The 24,176-nt window shown below is 45.4% G+C and overlaps 1 protein-coding gene across 2 annotated transcripts in view; it reads right to left on the bottom strand.

Moving 5' to 3' along the window:
- Positions 1-4,096: 4,096 nt before the first annotated feature.
- LOC136710487 (activin receptor type-1C) overlaps positions 4,097-24,176 on the bottom strand; it is a 32,406-nt gene continuing 12,326 nt past the window's right edge. For both annotated transcript variants that reach the window (XM_066686021.1, XM_066686022.1), the window contains exons 3-9: positions 15,975-16,217; positions 13,671-13,901; positions 11,918-12,085; positions 8,415-8,571; positions 7,732-7,856; positions 7,086-7,216; positions 4,097-5,564 (exon numbers count right to left, since the gene is read on the bottom strand). In XM_066686021.1, coding sequence (XP_066542118.1) covers positions 5,439-5,564; positions 7,086-7,216; positions 7,732-7,856; positions 8,415-8,571; positions 11,918-12,085; positions 13,671-13,901; positions 15,975-16,217 — 1,181 coding nt within the window. In that variant the 3' untranslated portion in view covers positions 4,097-5,438. The remainder of the gene's footprint in view (positions 5,565-7,085; positions 7,217-7,731; positions 7,857-8,414; positions 8,572-11,917; positions 12,086-13,670; positions 13,902-15,974; positions 16,218-24,176) is intronic.

Here is a 24,176-nt window from a genome sequence, read left to right as displayed (position 1 = left end):
TTTCCTCCAGGTGACTGTCAGTGAGGAGTGTGGTGTGTTCTCCCTGTGTCTGCGTGGGTTCCCTCCGGGTGACTGTCTGTGAGGAGTGTGGTGTGTTCTCCCTGTGTCTGTGTGGGTTTCCTCCTGGTGACTGTCTGTGAGGAGTGTGGTGTGTTCTCTCTGTGTCTGCGTGGGTTTCCTCCGGGTGACTGTCTGTAAGGAGTGTGGTGTGTTCTCCCTGTGCCTGCGTGGGTTTCCTCCGGGTGTTCCGGTTTCCTCCGGGTGCTCCAAAAACACACGTTGGTAGGTGGATTGGAGACTCAAAAGTGTCCGTAGGTGTGAGTGTGTGTGTGTGTCGCCCTGTGAAGGACTGGCGCCCCCTCCAGGTGTGTTTCTGCCTTACACCCAGTGATTCCAGGTAGGCACCGTACCCACTGTGACCCTGAACTGGATAAGGGTCACAAACTATAGTTGAATGAATGAGTTTCAGGAAAACAACTGTAATAATGCTAGACTTCTAAGGGTTAAATTGAGATTTTCTCTCACAAGGTAATCACTGTGAGGACACCAATTTACAGTGTACCAGCACACCCATGCAGTACATACAATAACGTCCAGTTCCTCAGTCCTTCACTTTACTACACCAGTGTCCTCACAGTAGCCCCAGTGCTCCAGAGCCCCCAAACTGTACGGTTAATGTGTGCAATGCTCTAAAAAACTCCTCATACATTGGCTGTTCGAAAGAGCGAATAGAATTAAAACAGCCAAGACTGGAACCAGCAGGTGATAAGCACTACACCTTCAGCATCTTCAGCAGGCAAAAAACACCTTCAGTGTACATTCCCCCATGTGGCTTTAAAGATAAAGTTCAACAAACAATCAGAACCTATGCAACTGTCAGAAGCACAGACCAAATTCAGGCTTCAAAGTGTCTGTTATTAACACTGCAATAAAATGCTGAGAGATCAAAATACAAAAGTAACATGATTCATTAATGTTTGTTAGCTTTATTTTTTTTTACATTTGCAGAACTGCTGCTTTTGTACTGAGGCACTACGATGAATTCATGACTCCCAGCCTAGTCCTGTAACAGCGGTAAGTTAATGTCGTATGAGGAGTCTTTCCAAACGTATCTTGTTTAAAGTATTAAATAATACATTCTTGCCTTCCACCCTAAAGACTGTGGTTTGATTCCATGCAAATGACAAGAAAAATATTCCTCAACCAAGACACTTAATGCTGCATCTGTTCTGTACATTTCTGTAAAAGTAATAGATTGTAAATCACTCTGGAGAGGGGTATCTGCCAAATGCTGTAAAAGTGCTGTGGGCTAAAATTGCTCTATTTCAAAATGTCATATCTTGCTGGTGGCCTAATGGATTAAAAAATTTTGATCAACTCAAAAAGAGGCTTTTAATATACGCAGATCAACCATAACATTATAACCACCTCCTTGTTTCTACACTCACTGTCCATTCTCTCAGCTCCTTTCTCCACAGGAGCACTTTGTAGTTCTACAATTACAGACTGTGCTCTGTACACACTGTATTCCCCCTGTTCCTCAGCGCTCAGGACCCCCACAGAGCAGGTGTGATGTGGTGGTGGATCATTCTCAGCGCTGCAGTGACACTGACGTGGTGCTGGTGTAGAGTGGATCAGACACAGCAGTGCTGCTGGAGTTTTTAAACCCCTCAGTGTCTGGACCGAGAACAGTCCACCGACCGAAAACATCCAGCCGACAGCGTCCTGTGTCACTGATGAAGGACTAGAGGACGAGCGACACACACTGTGCAGCGACAGATGAGCTACTGTCTCTGACTCTACATCTACAAGGTGGACCAACGAGGGAGGAGTGTCTCACAGAGTGGACAGAGAGTGGACACAGGGTTTAAAAACTCCAGCAGCACTGCTGTGTCTGATCCACTCTACACCAGCACAACACACACTAACACACCACCACCACGTCAGTGTCACTGCAGCGCTGAGAATGATCCACCACCACATCACACCTGCTCTGTGGGGGTCCTGGGCGCTGAAGAACAGGGGGGAAGGGGGGGAAGAAAGTATGCAGAGCAACAGGTGGACTACAGTCTGTAATGATAAAACTACAAAGTGCTCCTGTGTGGTCAGTGGATCTCAGAGAATGGACAGTGAGTGTTGTCTTGTTCTTCAGTGTAGTGCATTAGCATCATTTTTGGTAACCAATTTACATCTGTGTTTGTGTAAGAGTGCATTTGCCCAGTTATAATGGGCTATAAGCTTTTATTAGTCTTAGCTACATTAACGTCCAGTGCATAATACAAAGCATTTGAGGCTATACCCAGCACATTCTCCAGTGTTAAATCAACACTATTAGTTTTAAGTGAACACGGTTAGTGTAATAGTTCAACACTCTCAGTGGTAAGTTAACTCTAATAGTGTTGATTTAACACTGGAGAATGTGCTGTGTATATAGATTTTTTTTAACTGTCCCTTTAATTAGAGAGACAGCCTGTACAGACACGGGACAACCATCAGCATGGCAATGTGTCCTGGATACTCAGGGACAATCTATAATGTGCAGTGTGGGATGCTGAAACACTGCACCCTACATGCACTGTCAAAACTGCATCTCTCTCTGTGCCCTTTACTTGATGACTGCACCACCCACAGACTACATACTCTGCATTATTTGTTAGACCTCTTTCACACAACAGGCAGGACCTGTAAAGGACCACCTCAGGGCAGATATTAATTGAGTCAGTGCTGCATTGACACTGACTTGGTCGTGACGTGTTAGTGTGTGTTGTGTTGGAATAAGAGGATAAGACTCGGCAGTGCTGCTGGAGTTTGTAATCATGCCAGTGACCACCGAAGAACTGTGCAGCAACAGATGAGCTACAGTCTCTGACTTGACATGTTCAAGGTGAACCAACACAATGAGGCAGCCGTGGCCTTAAGGTTAGAGGCTGGAGGGTTGGCTGAAGTGCACGTGGGCACCAAGGTGTGTGAAGGATTGCTCACTTGTGTGTGTTTGTGTGTTCACTGCCACAAATAGGTTAAAGGTATAAAAGCAACTGTTTCTTCTTCTTCTAAAATATTAGGTGTTGTTTTAAAACTCCAGCAGCACTCATCCACTTGTACCTGCACAACACACACACACACACACATCACCACCACGTCAATGTCACTGCAGCACTGGGAATAATCCAACAGCCAAATAATACCTGCTCCGTGCTGGTCTTATGCACGTCTTGAACATTGAAGAACAGAGTGAAAGGGGGCAAAAATACGCAGAGCAACAGATGGACTATGTGATAAAAGTGGACAATGATTGTAAATACAGTAATGATTTTAATGTTTTGGCTGATTGTGGTGTAAAACCTGCTGTGTGTGTCCAGTGCATCTTTCCTCTTTTTACAGCAAGAGCCGTTTTCACATTCAATAAATAACACCGCCTTACAGGAAGTCACACTAGCACAAGGAAATCTCTGTTCAGTGCAACTGAAAGTGATAGTGCTGAAATGAAGCGTTCTGAAATCAAAACATCTAGAAAACAACACATCTCCCTATGACTTTTGCCACAATAAGCAAAGATTTATGATTAGGTTTTGCTCAAGTTTCTAATTTCCTTGTGCAAATTATGTGTTTTAAAATGGAACAATATATAACGTACATTCAGATATGTTGGTCCTTTATGAACGATGGGAAGGACTTTACGAAAATATGAAAGGAATCCTAATTTTTAAAAATGGCGTTTCCATTGGTTGACCGCTTGGCTGAAGGATAAATCGATTAACAGACAGTTCCTAATCAAGCAAACTCAAGAGTGTCTTGCTCAGTAACAATAACAATCCACATACAGATAGAGAATACAGTTTGTACTCATTGCATCAACCAGAATATTTATGGCACAAGCATATGTGCAACTCAAAGCTTTTGGCACTTAAAGAAACACTGAGGTAGCAGTCCATCTTTGCATTCTGAAAGGTGCAGGGTGCAGGACTTATATGTTTAAGTAGCATTAAGAAAGTGACAGGGTTTTTGTTTTATTAAATAAGGAGGGCACATTTTCAGTGCAACCCCACCCCACCCCACCCCACCCCACACAAAACTCCACCTCTGCCCAGTTCTGTCCTGTATAGACACAGTTGCAATGCTACAGTCAATAACATGAGCTAAACAGTACTGTCCAAATGTCAGAGATCAGGACATGCTAATTTAAGTCAAATTAGCCTTTGAACACATTAGCCAAAGGAAAAAAAATGTGTATAATTTCATAGAAAATGATCTCATGAAAGACATAAGGTTGGGGAAAGACAAAAAAAAGGGGGAAGAAAAAGAAAAATGTAATGGTTGTACACAACCACAACGATCCCCATCAGATAAATATTACTAGAACTATTAATACGAGATATGATCCTTTGAGAAAACCCAACACCGTGGCTCTGAAAGGACAAGAAGCCTTTACGACATATTTGAACATTAAAAAAGGTACCAGATAAAAATGAAGACATTCTGGTGTCCAAAAGACCAGACCTCAGTATCACTGAATGTGGTTGGGACCGTCTGAACTGGGAGAATTCTGTCTAAGTCTTTGCTAAATATGTTTTCATTCTTTCTGAATCATTTTTCCCTATTTTGGCCATTTTGGTTGCCATTGCACTGCTGGTCCTTGACTTCACAGAGTAAAACACATGGAAAACCTTAAGCTTGAATGAACTTCCAACGGACAGTTATTGGTTTGTTTTGGCTTTCTGGTTTTCAACACAGCATTGCGATACACGAGTGCAAGAATAACATTCTCACGGTCATATTTCCATAATTAAAAGTTGGTAATGCGTTTAGCTAATTGTCCAAGCATTACAAATGTGTTGCATTGGTGTTGCAAAATATTATGCTCTGAATTGTTAGAGCCAGTTTCCCAGACCCAGATTAAGCACTAAATCTTAACTAATGAGGATTTCCATTTTGACTTACCATTGGCGTTGCAATTTTGAGGAAGGCTAGACTTAATCCATGTATGGGAAATCTGATAATACTTTTCATGAATGTTGTAATCACTTTGTAACTATTTTTGTAACTTTTGAATGTACTGCTGCGTCAGGGCAAAAACCAGCAGAAGATAGAGTTAGAAGGAAATGGAGAAAAAAGATGAGGAACTGGATTCAGGAAGAGGAGGTAGTGTTTAGGGAAAACAGCCAGACAATGACTGAAAAAGTGCTTATTCACAATTGCGGAGTCATACCCCCTGCACCTTTATGCAATTGTAGAAAAGGGTCTGAGACTAGTTCTGTCCAAAGCAGCTCAACATCCCATTGCAGTTATTCACTTCACTGAAGAAGTCCTCATACCTAGACACTAGGGTTCTTTGGCATCACAGACAACGCGTTCCAAAACGTCTTTAAAATGTGGTCCCACGATCAGCGACGGAGGGATCACTTTAAGGTCCTCAGACTAACATGTAGTGTGTGGGGCAGCTACTCTTTAACATCCTTGAGCACAGTCACCTGAGAGATGGTTTTCTTCACACGCAGAGCTGTAAGGCGAGCAGCAGAGTTGGCATACCAGCACTCCCTCATGATTTTCCCCATCACCCGCAAAGCCTGTGCAAAAACACACATACACACAAAAGCTGTGTTTATTTACTGTTGATCATGACACTACAGACACTGCAAAAATGAAAGCACTTCCAAATTATTGCATATATTTCATCCACCTAGTAAAAAGGATATTAAGCCATTTTCTTATACTTCCTGTTTACTCTGTTGGCTTTATAACAATTCAGAACAGTGTATGACCTATTCATCACCATCTCTTGACTGACATTCCCAGGGTAGGCACTTCTCAATGACCTAATTTTACATACAGAAGTAGGACTGTCAGGTGGCACATTTTAGTGTCCAGCTGAGCCTCACTCTAAATGCCTTCCATTTGCTGAAGTACATAAAAGGCACCCCACACACACACACACACACACACACATTCTCTCTCTCTCCCTCCCTCTCTCTGTGGTTGCTCTGTGTGTGCATCTGAAACCAAACATAGTGAACAACACTGCACATTAAAATTAGTGCACACCCAGTGTCAACAGGTGTATTTTCGACAGTCTGGTACTGGACAAAACCAAAGCCTTGTCATAGGCACAGAGGGCCAAGTTTGGCTGATTCTCAGCTATGTTCAAGAAGCAATTTAATTAACATCCTCTTCATAATCCTGTTTTTAATAGCATCTAGAGCCTGGACCAAGGGCGTAGGATTAGAATGGACGGAGGTGACATGTCCCCACCAATATCCAACAATTATTGAATTGTCCCCTGCCAATAATTTAATCCCCTGCAAAAAAATAAAACCCCGGTCTCATCAACATCTCATTAACCTAGAAGTGTAGAAAGCGTTACATCACACTCTCTGCTCGAGTCCTGTAGCACATATGACCCGTGTGATTGGCTGTGCCCTGCTCTCACGTGAGACTCTGTAGTTTGGTTGTGAGCAGCACCAGTCATGTGTGACACTTACCGTGCAAGACTCATGAATCATGGGTGACACAGAGGACATCAGGAGCTATTTCTCAAAGAAACATGTAAATCACTTAAAGTCAAGTTCGCTAATGAAATGAGTCCATCGCAGTAACAGCAGGCTACAATCGTCTGTAGCTGTGAAGAACACGGTTTTGGGAAATAACTGCACAACAAAGTGCCAACTGTCAGTTCTCTTACATTGTTGTTTTATCACGGAGCAAAGGAAAACACAAACAAACTGGCAACTGGGGAGGTGTGGGGGGGTAGATTCATAGGCCCCCAACAATGTCAAGCATAAACTACACCAGTGCCCAGGACTAATGTTAAGTCTGCAGTGCATGAAAGCTGAATGAAACACCTTTCAAACGCATCCTAAAATCTACACTGTAGCCAGACTGTAACACTAGTTGCAATGCATTTTGGACAGTGCTTGGAAAGTGTGCTCTAGAGTCCCAATGTATCACTGACGCTCTGAAAAGGTATTAATTTGTCAGACAAAATATCAGCATTTTCCTGATGAAGTGCACTCAGTAACTACAAGCTCAAGTCAAAATGTGAACTTTGGCCAAAACTCAAAGGTCCACACATGATCCACAGATCCTCTCACCTCACAGCTCTGCCATTGGTTGGGGATGCTGGGTCTTAATTTCTGGTCACACACCACCCTCCTCATGTCCTCCACTGACGGGTCTGAAGGCACCAGGTCATAATAAGGCAGCTGGAAATCCTCATGGATCCCTGTAGATGGAAAAAAGGGCTTTTATATTGTGTTTATGTGTGTGTGTGTGAGAGAGAGAGAGAGAGAGAGAGAGAGAGAGAGATTGTGACATAAATTAATGGGCTATGTACAATGTTCTGCTGGTCAAGAACTGGTACTGGTGCTTTATCCCAAAAACCTTTAGTGTGTTCATTTTTACATATTTAACAATACCATTTTCATAAGCAAACTGACTAATAAATAATGAAACATTAATGAACCTGCAGTGTGTGTTAAACTTAGTGTGATTCTGTCAACATCCTGAAGCCAGTTCAACCTAAAAAATAAGGAATAATGTGTTTCTGGGCAGAGTACGGAGAGGTCAGTTGTATTGCCATGATTTAAATGCTTGCAAGTAGCAACACTTGTTTGTGCCCATTGGACAGAACCACTTCCTCCTTAATTCAATCCAGTCCGATTTAGCCTGTTGTTCTCAAACTGTTGGACCTATTTCAAGCTAGAGTGCAGTTCAGCAGCTCTTTCATTAAGCGTTTACCTCTAACAGAGCACCTCCGGGCTAGCTCCCAGAACACCAGCCCCAGAGAGTAGATATCTGCCCGTTTAAACGACTCAAAGCTGTTCATGTTAATGGTGTCATCCAGAATTTCAGGGGCCATATACCTGCACGAATACACACAGACACACACGCAAATGTGCATTAACACACACAGACACACACACACACAAATGCTCATAAAAAACACACATCAGCGTCATGTACATTTAACCCTATTTAAGATGTGCTTTCATGCCAAAAGGTACACAATGACACTGTCCATTAGAGAGAAGACAGGTGTACAGGGTTCAGAGAAAGGACAGTACACCCCTACGGACATGAGAACACATATGTACAAACACACATGCACGCACACACACACCACACGTGCTCACAACACAGCTAATGGAGGCTGATCCCTGTATTCAGTGGCTGGGCATATGGTCTGCTGTAAATAGCAGGTCAGAATGACTCAGTAATGGTGAGCTGATAGCCAGTGTCTCTGCTCACTGAGCCAGAGGCTTTTCCACTGTGTTCAATAACAGCAGAGAAACTTTACAAACAAAGCTGATTATGCACACGTTATAGAGACATAACAGTAATATCTTGTACACTTCAAGTTAAGGATGCACCAATAAAGGAAGAACGGTTAACACTCATTTAAAAAAAGGAAATGCTCAGACCTTTTGGTGCCCACTCTGTGGTTGTCCGGGATGTCAATGGTGTTTGTGGTAGAGTCGTGTTTGACAGCTAGCCCAAGGTCTGCGATTACTGCAGTGCCATTCTTCTTGACTAGGATGTTCTTGGACTTTATGTCTCTGTGAGCAATCGCTGGCTTTCCTGAAATAAACAACACCCACACACATTTCTGTCAGATTACTTGGAAAAATGTACCGTTGGAAAATGAAATGTTAATCTATGCCTAATCGGCTGAAGTCACCTTATTATATCTGTCAGAAACTTTAGCTCTGCTGTAGGTCACACTGAGTTAAAACCCTCCCGTCATTAGCTACTTGCTACTGGCCGTATGTACCTTTTACCTGTGTAGCACTGCCAAAAGGTCTACAGTGCCTCCGTCTGTAAGATTTAAAGAGTTAATTTTAGCACTATGTGGTGTTGGGCAGATTTCTGTAACTTAGCAACTAGTTCAAAAGAAGGAAACGTTAGAGAGAATCTCTTAAGTGTTAACTCTGTAGACTGTTTTGCTTTTATTTATGAGAATTCAGCGTTAACAGATTCAGAGAAGAAGCTTCTAAAAGAAAAAGCTTTGGGGCAAACAACAACAACATCAAATTAAAGGGATTTGTAATGATTACTAGCAAGAAGCGCAAGTAATCAAGCAGTGCATCTGATTCTATGTTGACACAGGTTCTTAAAGAGGATTTGCCACTGTTAGCCAAATGCAGAACAGACTTGAGACCTCAGAGTGTCTGTAAACGGTGTTTTTATTTTTTACAATAGCCACCATGTCGATGATAAACAGCATGCAGCACGTCTAATAATCATGGCTCTGTTGTGGCAGTGCACTCATATTCAGTATCAAAAGAGCAGTTCCAGTGCACCGTGCCATGCCGCCGTCTGAGAACTAGCAAAAGCTGCCTTGTCCCTTCTTACACTTGAGATGTTTACAGGGCCCTGATTTGTGTCATGGAATTTTGCCTGTTAGCAAAGTTTTGACAGCTACAATCCCACGGTGAGCAATGATGCTATAAACAGTAAAACTGAAAAAGGGATGCTGTGCAAATTAGCGCATTTTCACTTTCTAGCTTCTCTGGTTAGTCATCTGTAGCCAGACACAGCCAATCGTATTTTTAAGTCCTAGCTTTTGCAACTGCTCTGTAGCCCATTCTTAGAGTTACTTTTACAAATCCTGTGAATTTCAGAAGACTAATGGCCACAAAAACAGCGTCCATGAGGATATTTTAATTATAGTGGCTATGTCAAACCGCCAAATACAGTTTTTCACTCCATTAGGTCTTTTTCTAGAACAGTATCAGGGCTTTTAGTGTAAGTACAGTCCCAGTGAGTGGTTGTTATACTGAGAGGAAGAGAGATTTTAAACGTGGATCTACAGCAGTAAGCAGAATCAAAAGCAGAACATTTAACACTGTTAACAAACTTAAGATCTCATTATTAAACACTGTTCAACTATACTGTGGCACACTGAATAATACCAGAATGAGCGGTCCATTGTGTTACTAAGCTTCTGCTTTACTGCATAAAAAAATGTAGTACTGATATATTTAATAAATCTATGAGAAAACATGTGACCTACAACCCATTGAAGAGACTCCAAAGATGGAAACGAGGTCTATTTTAAAAACAAACATGATTCAATTTAATTAAATATAAAATGGGCAGAAGATGTATTGATAAAGTTGGGATTTTCACTTTGACTTTATGCTCCTTTGAAGTAGTCCAGGACTAGGCTTAATCCCTGTATGGGGAACCACCCTTTTATGAATGTATCTATGTCGAAGCTCAGATGATACAATGCTTAAGGCATTTGTGCTTGCTTACAATTTATTTAAAAAACAGAATTACATCAAGAGATGGGGCAGCACAGTGATGTAGCAGGTAGTGTCTCTGTCACACAGCTGCAGGGTCCTGGAGGTTGTGGGTTCGAGTCCGGCTCCGGGTGACTGTCTGTGAGGAGTGTGGTGTGTTCTCTCTGTGTCTGTGTGGGTTTCCTACGGGTGACTGTCTGTGAGGAGTGTGGTGTGTTCTCCCTGTGTCTGCGTGGGTTTCCTTCGGGTGACTGTCTGTGAGGAGTGTGGTGTGTTCTCTCTGTGTCTGCGTGGGTTTCCTCTGGGTGACTGTCTGTGAGGAGTGTGGTGTGTTCTCTCTGTGTCTGCGTGGGTTTCCTCCGGGTGACAGTCTGTGAGGAGTGTGGTGTGTTCTCCCTGTGTCTGCGTGGGTTTCCTCCGATTGACTGTCTGTGAGGAGTGTGGTGTGTTCTCCCCGTGTCTGCGTGGGTTTCCTCCAGGTGACTGTCTGTGAGGAGTGTGGTTTGTCCTCTCTGTGTCTGCGTGGGTTTCCTCCGGGTGACTGTCTGTGAGGAGTGTGGTGTGTTCTCCCTGTGTCTGCGTGGGTTTCCTCCAGGTGACTGTCTGTGAGGAGTGTGGTGTGTTCTCCCTGTGTCTGCATGGGTTTCCTCCAGGTGACTGTCTGTGAGGAGTGTGGTGTGTTCTCCCTGTGTCTGCGTGGGTTTCCTCCAGGTGATTGTCTGTGAGGAGTGTGGTTTGTCCTCTCTGTGTCTGCGTGGGTTTCCTCCGGGTGACTGTCTGTGAGGAGTGTGGTGTGTTCTCCCTGTGTCTGCGTGGGTTTCCTCTGGGTGACTGTCTGTGAGGAGTGTGGTGTGTTCTCCCTGTGTCTGCGTGGGTTTCCTCCGATTGACTGTCTGTGAGGAGTGTGGTGTGTTCTCCCCATGTCTGCATGGGTTTCCTCCAGGTGACTGTCTGTGAGGAGTGTGGTGTGTTCTCCCTGTGTCTGCGTGGGTTTCCTCCAGGTGACTGTCTGTGAGGAGTGTGGTGTGTTCTCCCTGTGTCTGCGTGGGTTTCCTCTGGGTGACTGTCTGTGAGGAGTGTGGTGTGTTCTCCCTGTGTCTGCGTGGGTTTCCTCCGATTGACTGTCTGTGAGGAGTGTGGTGTGTTCTCCCCATGTCTGCATGGGTTTCCTCCAGGTGACTGTCTGTGAGGAGTGTGGTGTGTTCTCCCTGTGTCTGCGTGGGTTTCCTCCAGGTGACTGTCTGTGAGGAGTGTGGTGTGTTCTCCCTGTGTCTGCGTGGGTTTCCTCCGGGTGACTGTCTGTGAGGAGTGTGGTGTGTTCTCCCTGTGTCTGTGTGGGTTTCCTCCGGGTGACTATCTGTGAGGAGAGTGGTGTGTTCTCCCAAATTTGTCCATAGGTGTGAGTGTGTGAGTGAATGTGTGAGTGTGTATCGCTCAGGGTGTATTCCTGCCTTGAGCCCAGTGATTTCGGATAGGCTTCAGACCTGCGGCTGTCCTGAACTTGATAAATGTCACAATGAATGAATGAATGAATGAACATCTAGGAATTGATAGACATTTCCTTTAAAACTGGCATTGAAAGGATCATTAGATTTGACCAATGTATCAAAACCACATTTAATGATGTTTGCAGTGTACCCTGTGACAGCAGAAGGTTTGAGAAATATACACTGACTCACCTTGGGTACCAATGATCTCCATGTGAAGGTGAGCCAGCCCACTGCCGATGGACAGTGCCAGCACGATCATACCATCCACTGATACTGTAAACCTGTTCAGATAATCAAACAGAGAGCCATGCTCATGATACTCCGACACCAGCCACAGCTGAGTCCAGGAGCCATTATCTAGAGAGAGAGAGAGAGAGAGAGAGAGAGAGAGAGAGAAAGAGAGAGTTATAAATCTATAAATGCAAAATTTATTATAAATTTTGTACAGCTGCACTCTGTGTTTCTGTATACTAGGGGTGGGCGATATGGTCCTAAAATAAAAATGCTATATTTTGACAATATTCTTGGTACTTGGTTTGCTTATAAACAATCATAGAAATAAATCCTCTAAAGCTTCACAGTAAAAGTCAAAACAAATACAGAATAGAGTCAGAGTAAACTCTCCTCATGGAATTTTTTACTTTCCTCGTACTCAACTGTGTGGTTCTGCTTGAGATGGTGGAACAGATTAGATGTGTTTCCCCATTTGGTTGTTACAAGCTTCTTTCATATCTTACAATTACCATGGTTTATTGAACGTGTGATATTCTGTAACAACACCACACCTACACAACTGAAGTCACTCCCCTTTTGGAGGAAACACAGAGCCATTTTCCATCACAGCTGTCTCTAGCTGCGTCTCAGTTCAGGGGCTGCATCCTTCGAAGGACACAGTCTACAGAGGTCTGTCTGTCAAAGGCTGTTGAGTGTCCTTTGAAAGCTGAAGCGGAATGGGAAAGTCTACTCTACGGCAGAAATGGGAGGAAACAGGAGCACCCGGAGGAACCCATGAAGACAGGGAGAACACACCACACTCCTCACAGACAGTCACCCGGAGGAAACCCACACAGACACAGGGAGAACACACCACACTCCTCACAGACAGACACCCGAAGGAAACCCACGCAGACACAGGGAGAACACACCACACTCCTCACAGACAGTCACCCGGAGGAAACCCACGCAGACACAGGGAGAACACACCACACTCCTCACAGACAGTCACCCGGAGGAAACCCACGCAGACACAGAGAGAACACACCAGACTCCTCACAGACAGTCACCCGGAGGAAACCCATGCAGACACAGAGAGAACACACCAGACTCCTCACAGTCACCCGGAGGAAACCCACGCAGACACAGAGAGAACACACCACACTCCTCACAGACAGTCACCCAGAGGAAACCCACGCAGACACAGAGAGAACACACCAGACTCCTCCACAGCTCAGTACTTGAGGCATGAAAAAGTTCATATGCAACAGCTCCAGAGCGTTCCATTTTATTGCAGTGCTTTTCTACTGAGTATTTTTTATGAAAAATGTACAAACAACAGCAGCCGGTCAGAATATACATCACATGTTTACATATATTAGTTTAACAGGAACAATAAAGTTTTACTGCAGTGTGTACAGTCATCTTCTGTGGAAAGGTAACACCATTAGATACTGCATATTTTTTTATCATCTTTTTCTTTATCAGATCAAAAGAAAATGAAAAATAGTCTGCAGCACAGATACAAACCTGATAATATTTTTGGGTTTAATTAATTGCTGTTCTGTTTCAGTCCACTGCAATTTAAAATGAATAATGTGTTGCAATATTCAGAGTTATTACTTTTCAAGTGAATGTTGCACATATTTCAGCAGCCCCCTCAGTGTGTGTGTGTGTGTGTGTGTATGTGTGTGTGAGAGAGTAACAGAGAGAGTGAGAGAGCGAGCACCTTTGTTATCAGCTGCGATGAAGCCCAGGATGTTCTCATGCCGCAGCATGATGGTCTGGTAGATTTCAGCTTCACGAAACCAGGAGCGTTCATCTCGGGAAGAAAAAATCTTTACAGCCACATCCTCGCCCCGCCATTTCCCCCTCCATACCTCCCCAAAACGACCCTTCCCAATGCTCTCTTGCAGGACAATGGTCCGTGCTATTGTCCTCTGCACCAGCAGTGGCAGTCCTGAGAAAACACACACACACAAACACACAGTTTGCTGATTTTTGGCACATACAATGATGTATAACAAATAAACAGTTTAAAGAACAGCAGCAGCAAGTCTATCAGTAACCATTACTCATTCATTTTCTGTAACCCTTATCCAGTTCAGAGTTGCGGTGGTTCCGGAGCCTACCCAGAATCACTGGGCGTAAGGCAGGAACACACCCTGGAGGGGGCACCAGTCCTTCACAGGGTGACAAACACACACACATTCACTCACACACTCACACGTACAGACACTTTTGAGTCTCCAATTCACCTACCAACGTGTGTTTGTGGAGCGTGGGAGGAAACCCGAGCACCCGGAGGAAACCCACGCAGACACAGGGAGAACACACCACACTCCTCACAGACAGTCACCCGGAGGAAACCCGCGCAGACACAGGGAGAACACACCACACTCCTCACAGACAGTCACCCAGAGGAAACCCACACAGACACAGAGAGAACACACCACACTCCTCACAGACAGTCACCCGGAGGAAACCCACGCAGACACAGGGAGAACACACCACACTCCTCACAGACAGTCACCCGGAGGAAACCCACGCAGACACAGGGAGAACACACCACACTCCTCACAGACAGTCACCCGGAGGAAACCCACGCAGACACAGGGAGAACACACCACACTCCTCACAGGCAGTCACCCGGAGGAAACCCACGCAGACACAGGGAGAACACACCACACTCCTCACAGGCAGTCACCCGGAGGAAACCCACGCAGACACAGGGAGAACACACCACACTCCTCACAGACAGTCACCCGGAGGAAACCCACGCAGGCACAGGGAGAACACACCACACTCCTCACAGACATTCACCCGGAGGAAACCCATGCAGACACAGGGAGAACACACCACACTCCTCACAGACAGTCACCCGGAGGAAACCCACGCAGACACAGGGAGAACACACCACACTCCTCACAGACAGTCACCCGGAGGAAACCCACGCAGACACAGGGAGAACACACCACACTCCTCACAGACAGTCACCCGGAGGAAACCCACACAGACACAGAGAGAACACACCACACTCCTCACAGACAGTCACCCGGAGGAAACCCACGCAGACACAGGGAGAACACACCACACTCCTCACAGACAGTCACCCGGAGGAAACCCACGCAGACACAGGGAGAACACACCACACTCCTCACAGACAGTCACCCGGAGGAAACCCACGCAGACACAGGGAGAACACACCACACTCCTCACAGGCAGTCACCCGGAGGAAACCCACGCAGACACAGGGAGAACACACCACACTCCTCACAGGCAGTCACCCGGAGGAAACCCACGCAGACACAGGGAGAACACACCACACTCCTCACAGACAGTCACCCGGAGGAAACCCACGCAGGCACAGGGAGAACACACCACACTCCTCACAGACATTCACCCGGAGGAAACCCATGCAGACACAGGGAGAACACACCACACTCCTCACAGACAGTCACCCGGAGGAAACCCACGCAGACACAGGGAGAACACACCACACTCCTCACAGACAGTCACCCGGAGGAAACCCACGCAGACACAGGGAGAACACACCACACTCCTCACAGACAGTCACCCGGAGGAAACCGACGCAGACACAGGGAGAACACACCACACTCCTCACAGACAGTCACCCAGAGGAACCCACGCAGACACAGGGAGAACACACCATGCTCCTCACAGACAGTCACCCGGAGGAAACCCACGCAGACACAGGGAGAACACACACACACTCCTCACAGACAGTCACCTGGAGGAAACCCACGCAGACACAGGGAGAACACACCACACTCCTCACAGACAGTCACCCGGAGCGGAACTAGAACCCACAACCTCCAGGACCCTGGAGCTGTGACAGAGACACTACCTGCTGCTCCACTGTGCCACCCCTTAGTATCACTTCATTAAAATTATTTAAGAACTTTCCAGTAATAATTAAATTAAACTGGGCACAATTAATTTGTACAATTTCCTAAAGATATAAGTATTCCTTCTCTCTCTCTCTTTCTCTCTCTCTGTAGTATATTCTCACCTGATCCTGAGCCTGATGTGCTCATGTCATAGATCAGTTCTTTCAGACATTTCTCAGGTGAAACAAGACTCTGGTCATCCAGCTGTTCCTCTGGGTCCTGTTTCCGGGTTTTACTGTGCACACAGCGTTGATTCTGAAGAGCACACAGGCCCAGAACTACCCCCCCACACAGCAGGCAAGATGGCACCAGGATCAGAGCTGCCAACTCTAGCCGGCCCCATCCTGAGCCGTCAGAGGACGTGTCTGTACCACACAAAAAAAGAAAAACAAACAAACAAACAACAAGTCAGGGATCAAGTCTTAATTTTTCATTCATTCATTCATTCATTCATTCATTCATTTTTTGTAACCGCTTATCCAGTTCAGGGTCGCGGTGGGTCCAGAGCCTACCTCGGATCAGTGTTTCAGTTGATACCTTAATGCTACAGACATACCTTGACACTACAGAAACCCTACAGAAAATTGTCCACACTTTATAGGACATTCTAAGTTGGTCTATAACCCTCAGAATTTTAGTGTGTAATGGACATATTGAAAGTCAAAGTTCTTCATAAGATAAGAGCCACTGCCATGTCACACTCAACTAACACTGTGTCATGTGTAAGCTGATTTGTAGGAAATGTTCCTAGTAGTACATGAAGGGTGCCATTAGCCCAATCATTCAACCAAATACAAAGAATGAGAAAATAATTGCACTTCTAAAGGGCACTCCGCCCTCTAGTGTTGACTTCCAATACGCATCAAGCTGAACACAGCTCCCTGCCATGTAATTTATATTAGATACGGAGGTGATAATTGGTGCTGAATTGGTAGAAATGAGCACACAGAGCCACACAATTTCATCCTGCCTCAGGAGTGCAGCCAACAGCAGAGTTAGTTTGATTTTGTGTTTGAAAGTAGCTCTAAACAAAGGTCTGAACTACAAAAGCAGCAAAACGTGGCACTGGCTCTAACTACAAGGGTCTTTTTATTGATCTCTCGCTGCAGGGACAACTACCACTGGTCAAACCAACAAAAGCGTACAGTAGCATTTCAGGATTCAGATCATTTAGGCTGTAAATTAAAAATAAACATATAATAAAACACTCAAAATTACACCAGAAAATAATTAATAAAGTTCTAGTGTTAGTTTGTAGCATTTTTTATATTTTCTTTGCAATTAAGTTCCATTGTTTGCTTTTTTTTTTTGCAGGGCACTGTCTATAAAAAATAGCACAAAAAGTAAGATGTGTGTTTAATAGATTTGTTGTAACAATGCTTCTTGGCAATAAATCTTACACCATTGGAGCTTGTTAATTCTCTTTTAAATGGTGCCACATTTGTAAGGAACATTTGTTTGTGGGGGCGGCACAGTGGCGCAGCAGGTAGTGTCGCAGTCACACAGCTCCAGGGGCCTGGAGGTTGTGGGTTCGATTCCTGCTCCGGGTGACTGTCTGTGAGGAGTGTGGTGTGTTCTCCCTGTGTCTGCGTGGGTTTCCTCCGGGTGACTGTCTGTGAGGAGTGTGGTGTGTTCTCCCTGTGTCTGCGTGGGTTTCCTCCGGGTGACCCTCTGTGAGGAGTGTGGTGTGTTCTCCCTGTGTCTGCGTGGGTTTTCTCTCCGGGTGACTGTCTGTGAGGAGTGTGGTGTGTTCTCCCTGTGTCTGCGTGGGTTTCCTCCGTGTGACTGTCTGTGAGGAGTGTGGTGTGTTCTCCTTGTGTCTGCGTGGGTTTCCTCCGGGTGACTGTCTGTGAGGAGTGTGGTGTGTTCTCCCTGTGTCTGCGTGGGTTTCCTCCGTGTGACTGTCTGTGAGGAGTGTGGTGTGTTCTCCCTGTGTCTGCGTGGGTTTCCTCCGTGTGACTGTCTGTGAGGAGTGTGGTGTGTTCTCACTGTGTCTGCGTGGGTTCTCTCTGTGTCTGCATGGGTTTCCTCCGGGTGCTCCGGTTTCCTCCCACAGTCCAAAAACACACGTTGGTAGGTGGATTAGTGACTCAAAAGTGTCCATAGGTGTGAGTGAATGTGTGTGTGTGTGTCTGTATTGACCTGTGAAGGACTGGTGCCCCCTCCAGGGTGTATTACCGCCTTGTGCCCAATAATTCCAGGTAGACCCCGCCACCCTGGACAAGCAGTTACAGATAATGAATGAATGTGTTTGTAGGAGGAGCAGTGGAGCTGAGTGTGTGGGTTGTGCCCATGAATAATTTGCCAAATCCTCTCTGCCAAACACACACATTGTCCCAGACAATGAATGAATGTTTAGCCATTGACTCTTAAGATTGAAATATAAAATATTTTTATACAGACACTTAATTCATTTATTTATTACATTTTTAAAATAAATTCCAGTTTTCCAAAATCCCATTTTGAATCACGTTTCCCGTATAATACATTTTTACCAATACATAGTAATACACCCATTGAACAGCACTGTAAAACCTACTTTTCAGCTCTGCAGTGTGTTAAGAGTAAATGCTCAGGCTGTTCTGTACTGGACCCTGGTGTGACTCTCTCCCAAGGGCCTCGCTCTTGCTGCATCTGCACAGGGTCACCAGTGAAATACACAGGCAAGTATTTCAAAACACCTTTCCCTCCCTTTTCTCCCAGAATTCAGTCTGGCAGCGAGCTCGGCTGGGACACTGCAGCACGGACTGCACGACAACACAGACGCTCGTCAAAAACACAGACACAGCACTACTGAGGAACTAACGGCAACAGAGTTTGTGTGTGTAAACAGTCTGAGGAGGCCAATAAACAGAAAGGAGAGTATGGGAGGTTTGTGTGTAACAGGAAGTGAGAAGCTCCTCCATTTTCTTTTCCCGCTGAATTGTGGGACAGGAGTGACGTTCATTACCAAACACAAAAAAGCTATTGGTTTTGTGTAAGCATTGTAGAATGTTTAGTATACTCAACTCTATATTACATACTTCATAAGCAACAGTAGTTAGCATTAGCATTAAGTTTGCAATGGGACGCAGTCACAGTTTTCTACTCTGTTCAAAACCGCATTCAAATCTAGCTGTGAAATTGATCCCGTTATGTACAGAGAAACAAATCTATAATTACGCAGAGTCACGTGGAAGAAACTCATCTGAAACATCCAGTGTTACAAAGAGTCCCAGTTCACTACAAAGTGTATCGTTTCTGATTTATTAGAAGGCTTTTTGACATGTTGACGTAATATTAAAGGGCTGTCAGTAATGCAGTACCAACTCACGAAGGACACCTATGCAGATGCATGTATTAGCCATAATAACATTCAATTACAAGCAGCACTTTTATTAGGTAAAGACCTGCTGTAGACCTTCTCCATCCTCACACTGCCTCAGCGTTTAATATTTGTCTTTTCTGTGTGTCTCGGAGGTCTTAGAGATTACCTTATGAGTATTTATGAGTCACACTAAAAACTTACTTTACCACCCATCTGTGTTCACGGCAGCTGTTGATTGGCTTTCTGAAAATCAGTCTAACAGCATCTCTGTCCTGTAACGGCGTTAGTGGATCCGCTGAAAAGTCTAAGCTTTTTGGAAACCGCTGCTACAGTCCAGGAGCCTGGCCACTTCCTTCATTAGTGGCGAAGCTGTATGCTCCCCTTTAATCTGCATCAGCAGTATTTAATAAAGAAGCTTAATTTTAATGTTTTCTTTTCCGTTCACGCGTTGCTCCCCCTTTTCTGCTTCAGAAAACAAGCCCCAGCAACAGTAACCACGGTAACAGGTATTACAGCTCTGATGTAGAGAGGTGCAACCAAATAGAACGTGAAACACTTCGGTCACGGGCACTGGCCACCCACAGTCAAAAATCTATGAAAGAAGACCAGGATATTTTGGACTTTTGGCTTTCTCTTGGGAATGAAGCGCTTGTCTTAAAAGTTGTCAAGGAATCCAAACTCTTTAGAGCAGGAAAAACGACTACTAATGTTACTCTCTAAATATGTACAAATATAAAACATTAAAGCCTTTTAATATTCATAGGTGGGCGTCAGCAGGTAGTGTTGCAGTCACACAGCTCCAGGGGCCTGGAGGCTGTGGGTTCGATTCCCGCTCCGGGTGACTGTCTGTGAGGAGTGTGGTGTGTTCTCCCTGTGTCTGTGTGGGTTTCCTCCGGGTGACTGTCTGTGAGGAGTGTGGTGTGTTCTCCCTGTGTCTGTGTGGGTTTCCTCCGAGTGACTGTCTGTGAGGAGTGTGGTGTGTTCTCCCTGTGTCTGTGTGGGTTTCCTCCAGGTGACTGTCTGTGAGGAGTGTGGTGTGTTCTCCCTGTGTCTGTGTGGGTTTCCTCCGAGTGACTGTCTGTGAGGAGTGTGGTGTGTTCTCCTTGTGTCTGCGTGGGTTTCCTCCGGGTGACTGTCTGTGAGGAGTGTGGTGTGTTCTCTCTGTGTCTGTGTGGGTTTCCTCCAGGTGACTGTCTGTGAGGAGTGTGGTGTGTTCTCCCTGTGTCTGTGTGGGTTTCCTCCGAGTGACTGTCTGTGAGGAGTGTGGTGTGTTCTCCCTGTGTCTGCGTGGGTTTCCTCCGGGTGACTGTCTGTGAGGAGTGTGGTGTGTTCTCCCTGTGTCTGCGTGGGTTTCCTCCGGGTGACTGTCTGTGAGGAGTGTGGTGTGTTCTCCCTGTGTCTGCGTGGGTTTCCTCCGGGTGACTGTCTGTGAGGAGTGTGGTGTGTTCTCCCTGTGTCTGCGTGGGTTTCCTCTGGGTGACTGTCTGTGAGGGGCGTGGTGTGTTCTCCCTGTGTCTGCGTGGGTTTCCTCCGGGTGCTCCGGTTTCCTCCCACAGTCCAAAAACACACGTTGGTAGGTGGACTGGCGATTCAAAAGTGCCTGTAGGGGTGTGTGTGTGTGTGTCTGTGTTGCCCTGTGAAGGACTGGCGTCCCCTCCAGGGTGTATTCCCACCTTGCGCCCAATGATTCGAGGTAGACTCTGGACCCACCGTGACCCTGAATTGGAGAAGCAGTTACAGATAATGAATGAATGAATATTCATAGGTCTGCAGCAAAAGTAAGTTGCTCTCTGGGCTGTTGGGACAAAATATTTGGGATTAAAAGAATAGCTTGGGGAGGCAAGTGTGTCATTTTTTAGTAATCAAATTAGCCTAAGGTAAACTGTGGCAGGTTTTAATTGTTTGTTGGCCTCAGTAGCTTCACAACTTAGGGCTAATATGGAATAAGAGAAATATTGTAAGAGTTTCATCGCTAAACTACTGCTTTATCTCAGTGAGGAAGATGCTTCTCTTTATAAAAGCACTTTATAAAAAATAGAATGCCATTGTGATGTTAAAAAACAATGTTTGAATTTTTCTAAAGTGTGTATCTGTGTATGCGTGTGGTATGCATAGCTGGCACTAGAGTCCACCAATGTTGTCTTGCCCCAATCTCTACGCCCCAAGTCTTTGGCCCAGTGAAGTACTGTAGCAACAAGTGCCGAAAACAGCTTTCACAACACCAGTCTAAAAAGAGAATCTCTAAATGTGCCCATAGTTTCCATCAAGGGGATTTTAGCTCTTGATCTCACGCTGTGTTTCATATTACATTAACTGACAGCTGTCAGAGCCATGTGAAGCTGTTAAAACAATGATATGAAACACAGGGTGTACCCTAAAACTTCTCTCTTGTGTCTTTTCTCTGCCGTCTCTTCTGGTTGTGTGTTTCAAATTGTATAAATCAAACAAGGAAGGAGGCTGAAATGGATGACAAGCTGCAGATGTGACTACTGGCACAACCCCGTCTCCTTCAAGTGATCTAAATTTAACCTGACATTGCACCAAACAGAAGTCTAGAAGAGTAAAGTTTTCCAAATATTTTGCCACTTGAGTGTTACACAGTGTTCAAAGAAGAACAGAAGATTACAATTTAAAGGAAACGAGGTTCACATGCATTAGTCATGCTTCTCCTTGAAGATGTAATTCTGTTCCACAAAGGACCTTAGTGAACTTTCCTTCAACACATTCTCAAATTCATTCATTCATTCATTATCTGTAACCCTTATCCTCACAGACAGTCACCCGGAGCGGGACTCGAACCCACAACCTCCAGGACCCTGGAGCTGTGACTGAGACACTACCTGCTGCTCCACCATGCCACTCTCATTAAAGTAAGATTTTGGAACCAATTTATACAATTTAACACTATGCTATTTATTAACACTATAACTCTATAATTAAATCAGATGCATTTTTTCCCCTTTGATCTCCGATCCAGTATTTCTGCTGCTGTCGCCCAATACCTATATTTTGATACCTGTTACTGCTTTGGACTATTGCAAAGAGAGTAGTTTTATGTTCACACACACAAGAGAATCCTAATGCTGAAAGGAAATGACTTCTCAAATGAAATTAATTTTAAACGTGTGTGTTCAAACTTTTGACTGGCAGTGTATATTCTGATCCGAAAGTCTTGCTCACAAGAAAAAAAAAATATTAAAAGTCTAGACATAAACACAACTAGCCACTGTTCTCACATTGTGTGTTTGTTCTCAGTTCACAATCACAGTGCATAATGTGCATAAGCTTGTGTGCTATGGCAGTGCCACAATAAAACTAGTTCACGGGGGTCAGGAAACAATGCCATCATCTCATCTGTAATATCATAATCCCAGAGCCCAACACAGAAAAGTGTACAGACTTCGGATGTGCCTCTGGATTAACATACATTTAATCCAAACTGTAATAAATCAAAACGATTATCTCTAGAGCACTAGCCCCATAAGCCAGGAAGGTCAAGCCATGACCTTTTGTCTGCAGGAAATTTTCAAGGTAAAAATCAAGAAACTAAAAGCAGGCCCTATTAATTATAACCCTTCTTCATTACTGGGGTGTTCTCAGGGATGCGGACTCAGTCACACTAATACCACATGAACCAGAGCTGAACTCATCAGTAAATCGCCCCCATAATTAGCAAGCATTCTGCGTTAAATAAGTGCATAGGATTTTTTTTACCATTTTTCTTTTTTTCTGCCACTGGAAAGCTATACAAAATATTATATTGTTCATTTTAAACTGATAACAAGTTTAATCGTCAAACCAACTGATAGTTTTAGTTTAGTGCAAATTCTTGATTCATATCATTCATTCATTCATTCACTGTCTGTAATCTTATCCAGTTCAGGGCGGCGACGGGTCCAGAGCCTACCTGGAATCATTGGGCGCAAGGCAAGAATACACCCTGGAGGGGGCGCCAGTCCTTCACAGGGCAATACACACTCACACATTCACTCACACACTCACACCTACAGACACTTTTGAGTCACCAATCCACCTACCAACGTGTGTTTTTGGAACGTGGGAGGAAACCGGAGCACCCGGAGGAAACCCACTCAGACACGGGGAGAACACACCGCACTCCTCACAGACAGTCACCCGGAGGAAACCCACGCAGACACAGGGAGAACACACCACACTCCTCACAGACAGTCACCCGGAGGAAACCCACGCAGACACGGGGAGAACACACCACACTCCTCACAGACAGTCACCCGGAGGAAACCCACGCAGACACAGGGAGAACACACCACACTCCTCACAGACAGTCACTCGGAGGAAACCCACGCAGACACGGGGAGAACACACCACACTCCTCACAGACAGTCACCTGGAGGAAACCCACGCAGACACGGGGAGAATACACCACACTCCTCACAGACAGTCACCCGGAGGAAACCCACGCAGACACAGGGAGAACACACCACACTCCTCACAGACAGTCACCCGGAGGAAACCCACGCAGAGAGAACACACCACACTCTTCACAGACAGTCACCCAGAGGAAACCCACGCAGACACTGGGAGAACACACCACACACCTCACAGACAGTCACCCAGAGGAAACCCACGCAGACACAGGGAGAACACACCACACTCCTCACAGACAGTCACCCAGAGGAAACCCACGCAGACACAGAGAGAACACACCACACTCCTCACAGTCAGTCACCCGGAGGAAACCCACGCAGACACAGGGAGAACACACCACACTCCTCACAGACAGTCACCCAGAGGAAATCCACGCAGAGAGAACACACCATACTCCTCACTGACAGTCACCCAGAGGAAACCCACGCAGACACTGGGAGAACACACCACACACCTCACAGACAGTCACCCAGAGGAAACCCACGCAGACACAGGGAGAACACACCACACTCCTCACAGACAGTCACCCAGAGGAAACCCACGCAGACACAGAGAGAACACACCACACTCCTCACAGTCAGTCACCCGGAGGAAACCCACGCAGACACAG

Source organism: Hoplias malabaricus, chromosome 12, assembly GCF_029633855.1.
Source record: "Hoplias malabaricus isolate fHopMal1 chromosome 12, fHopMal1.hap1, whole genome shotgun sequence".
Lineage (NCBI taxonomy): Eukaryota > Metazoa > Chordata > Actinopteri > Characiformes > Erythrinidae > Hoplias > Hoplias malabaricus.
Note: the sequence above shows the minus strand (reverse complement) of the source record. Positions and strands in the feature narration are given on the sequence as shown.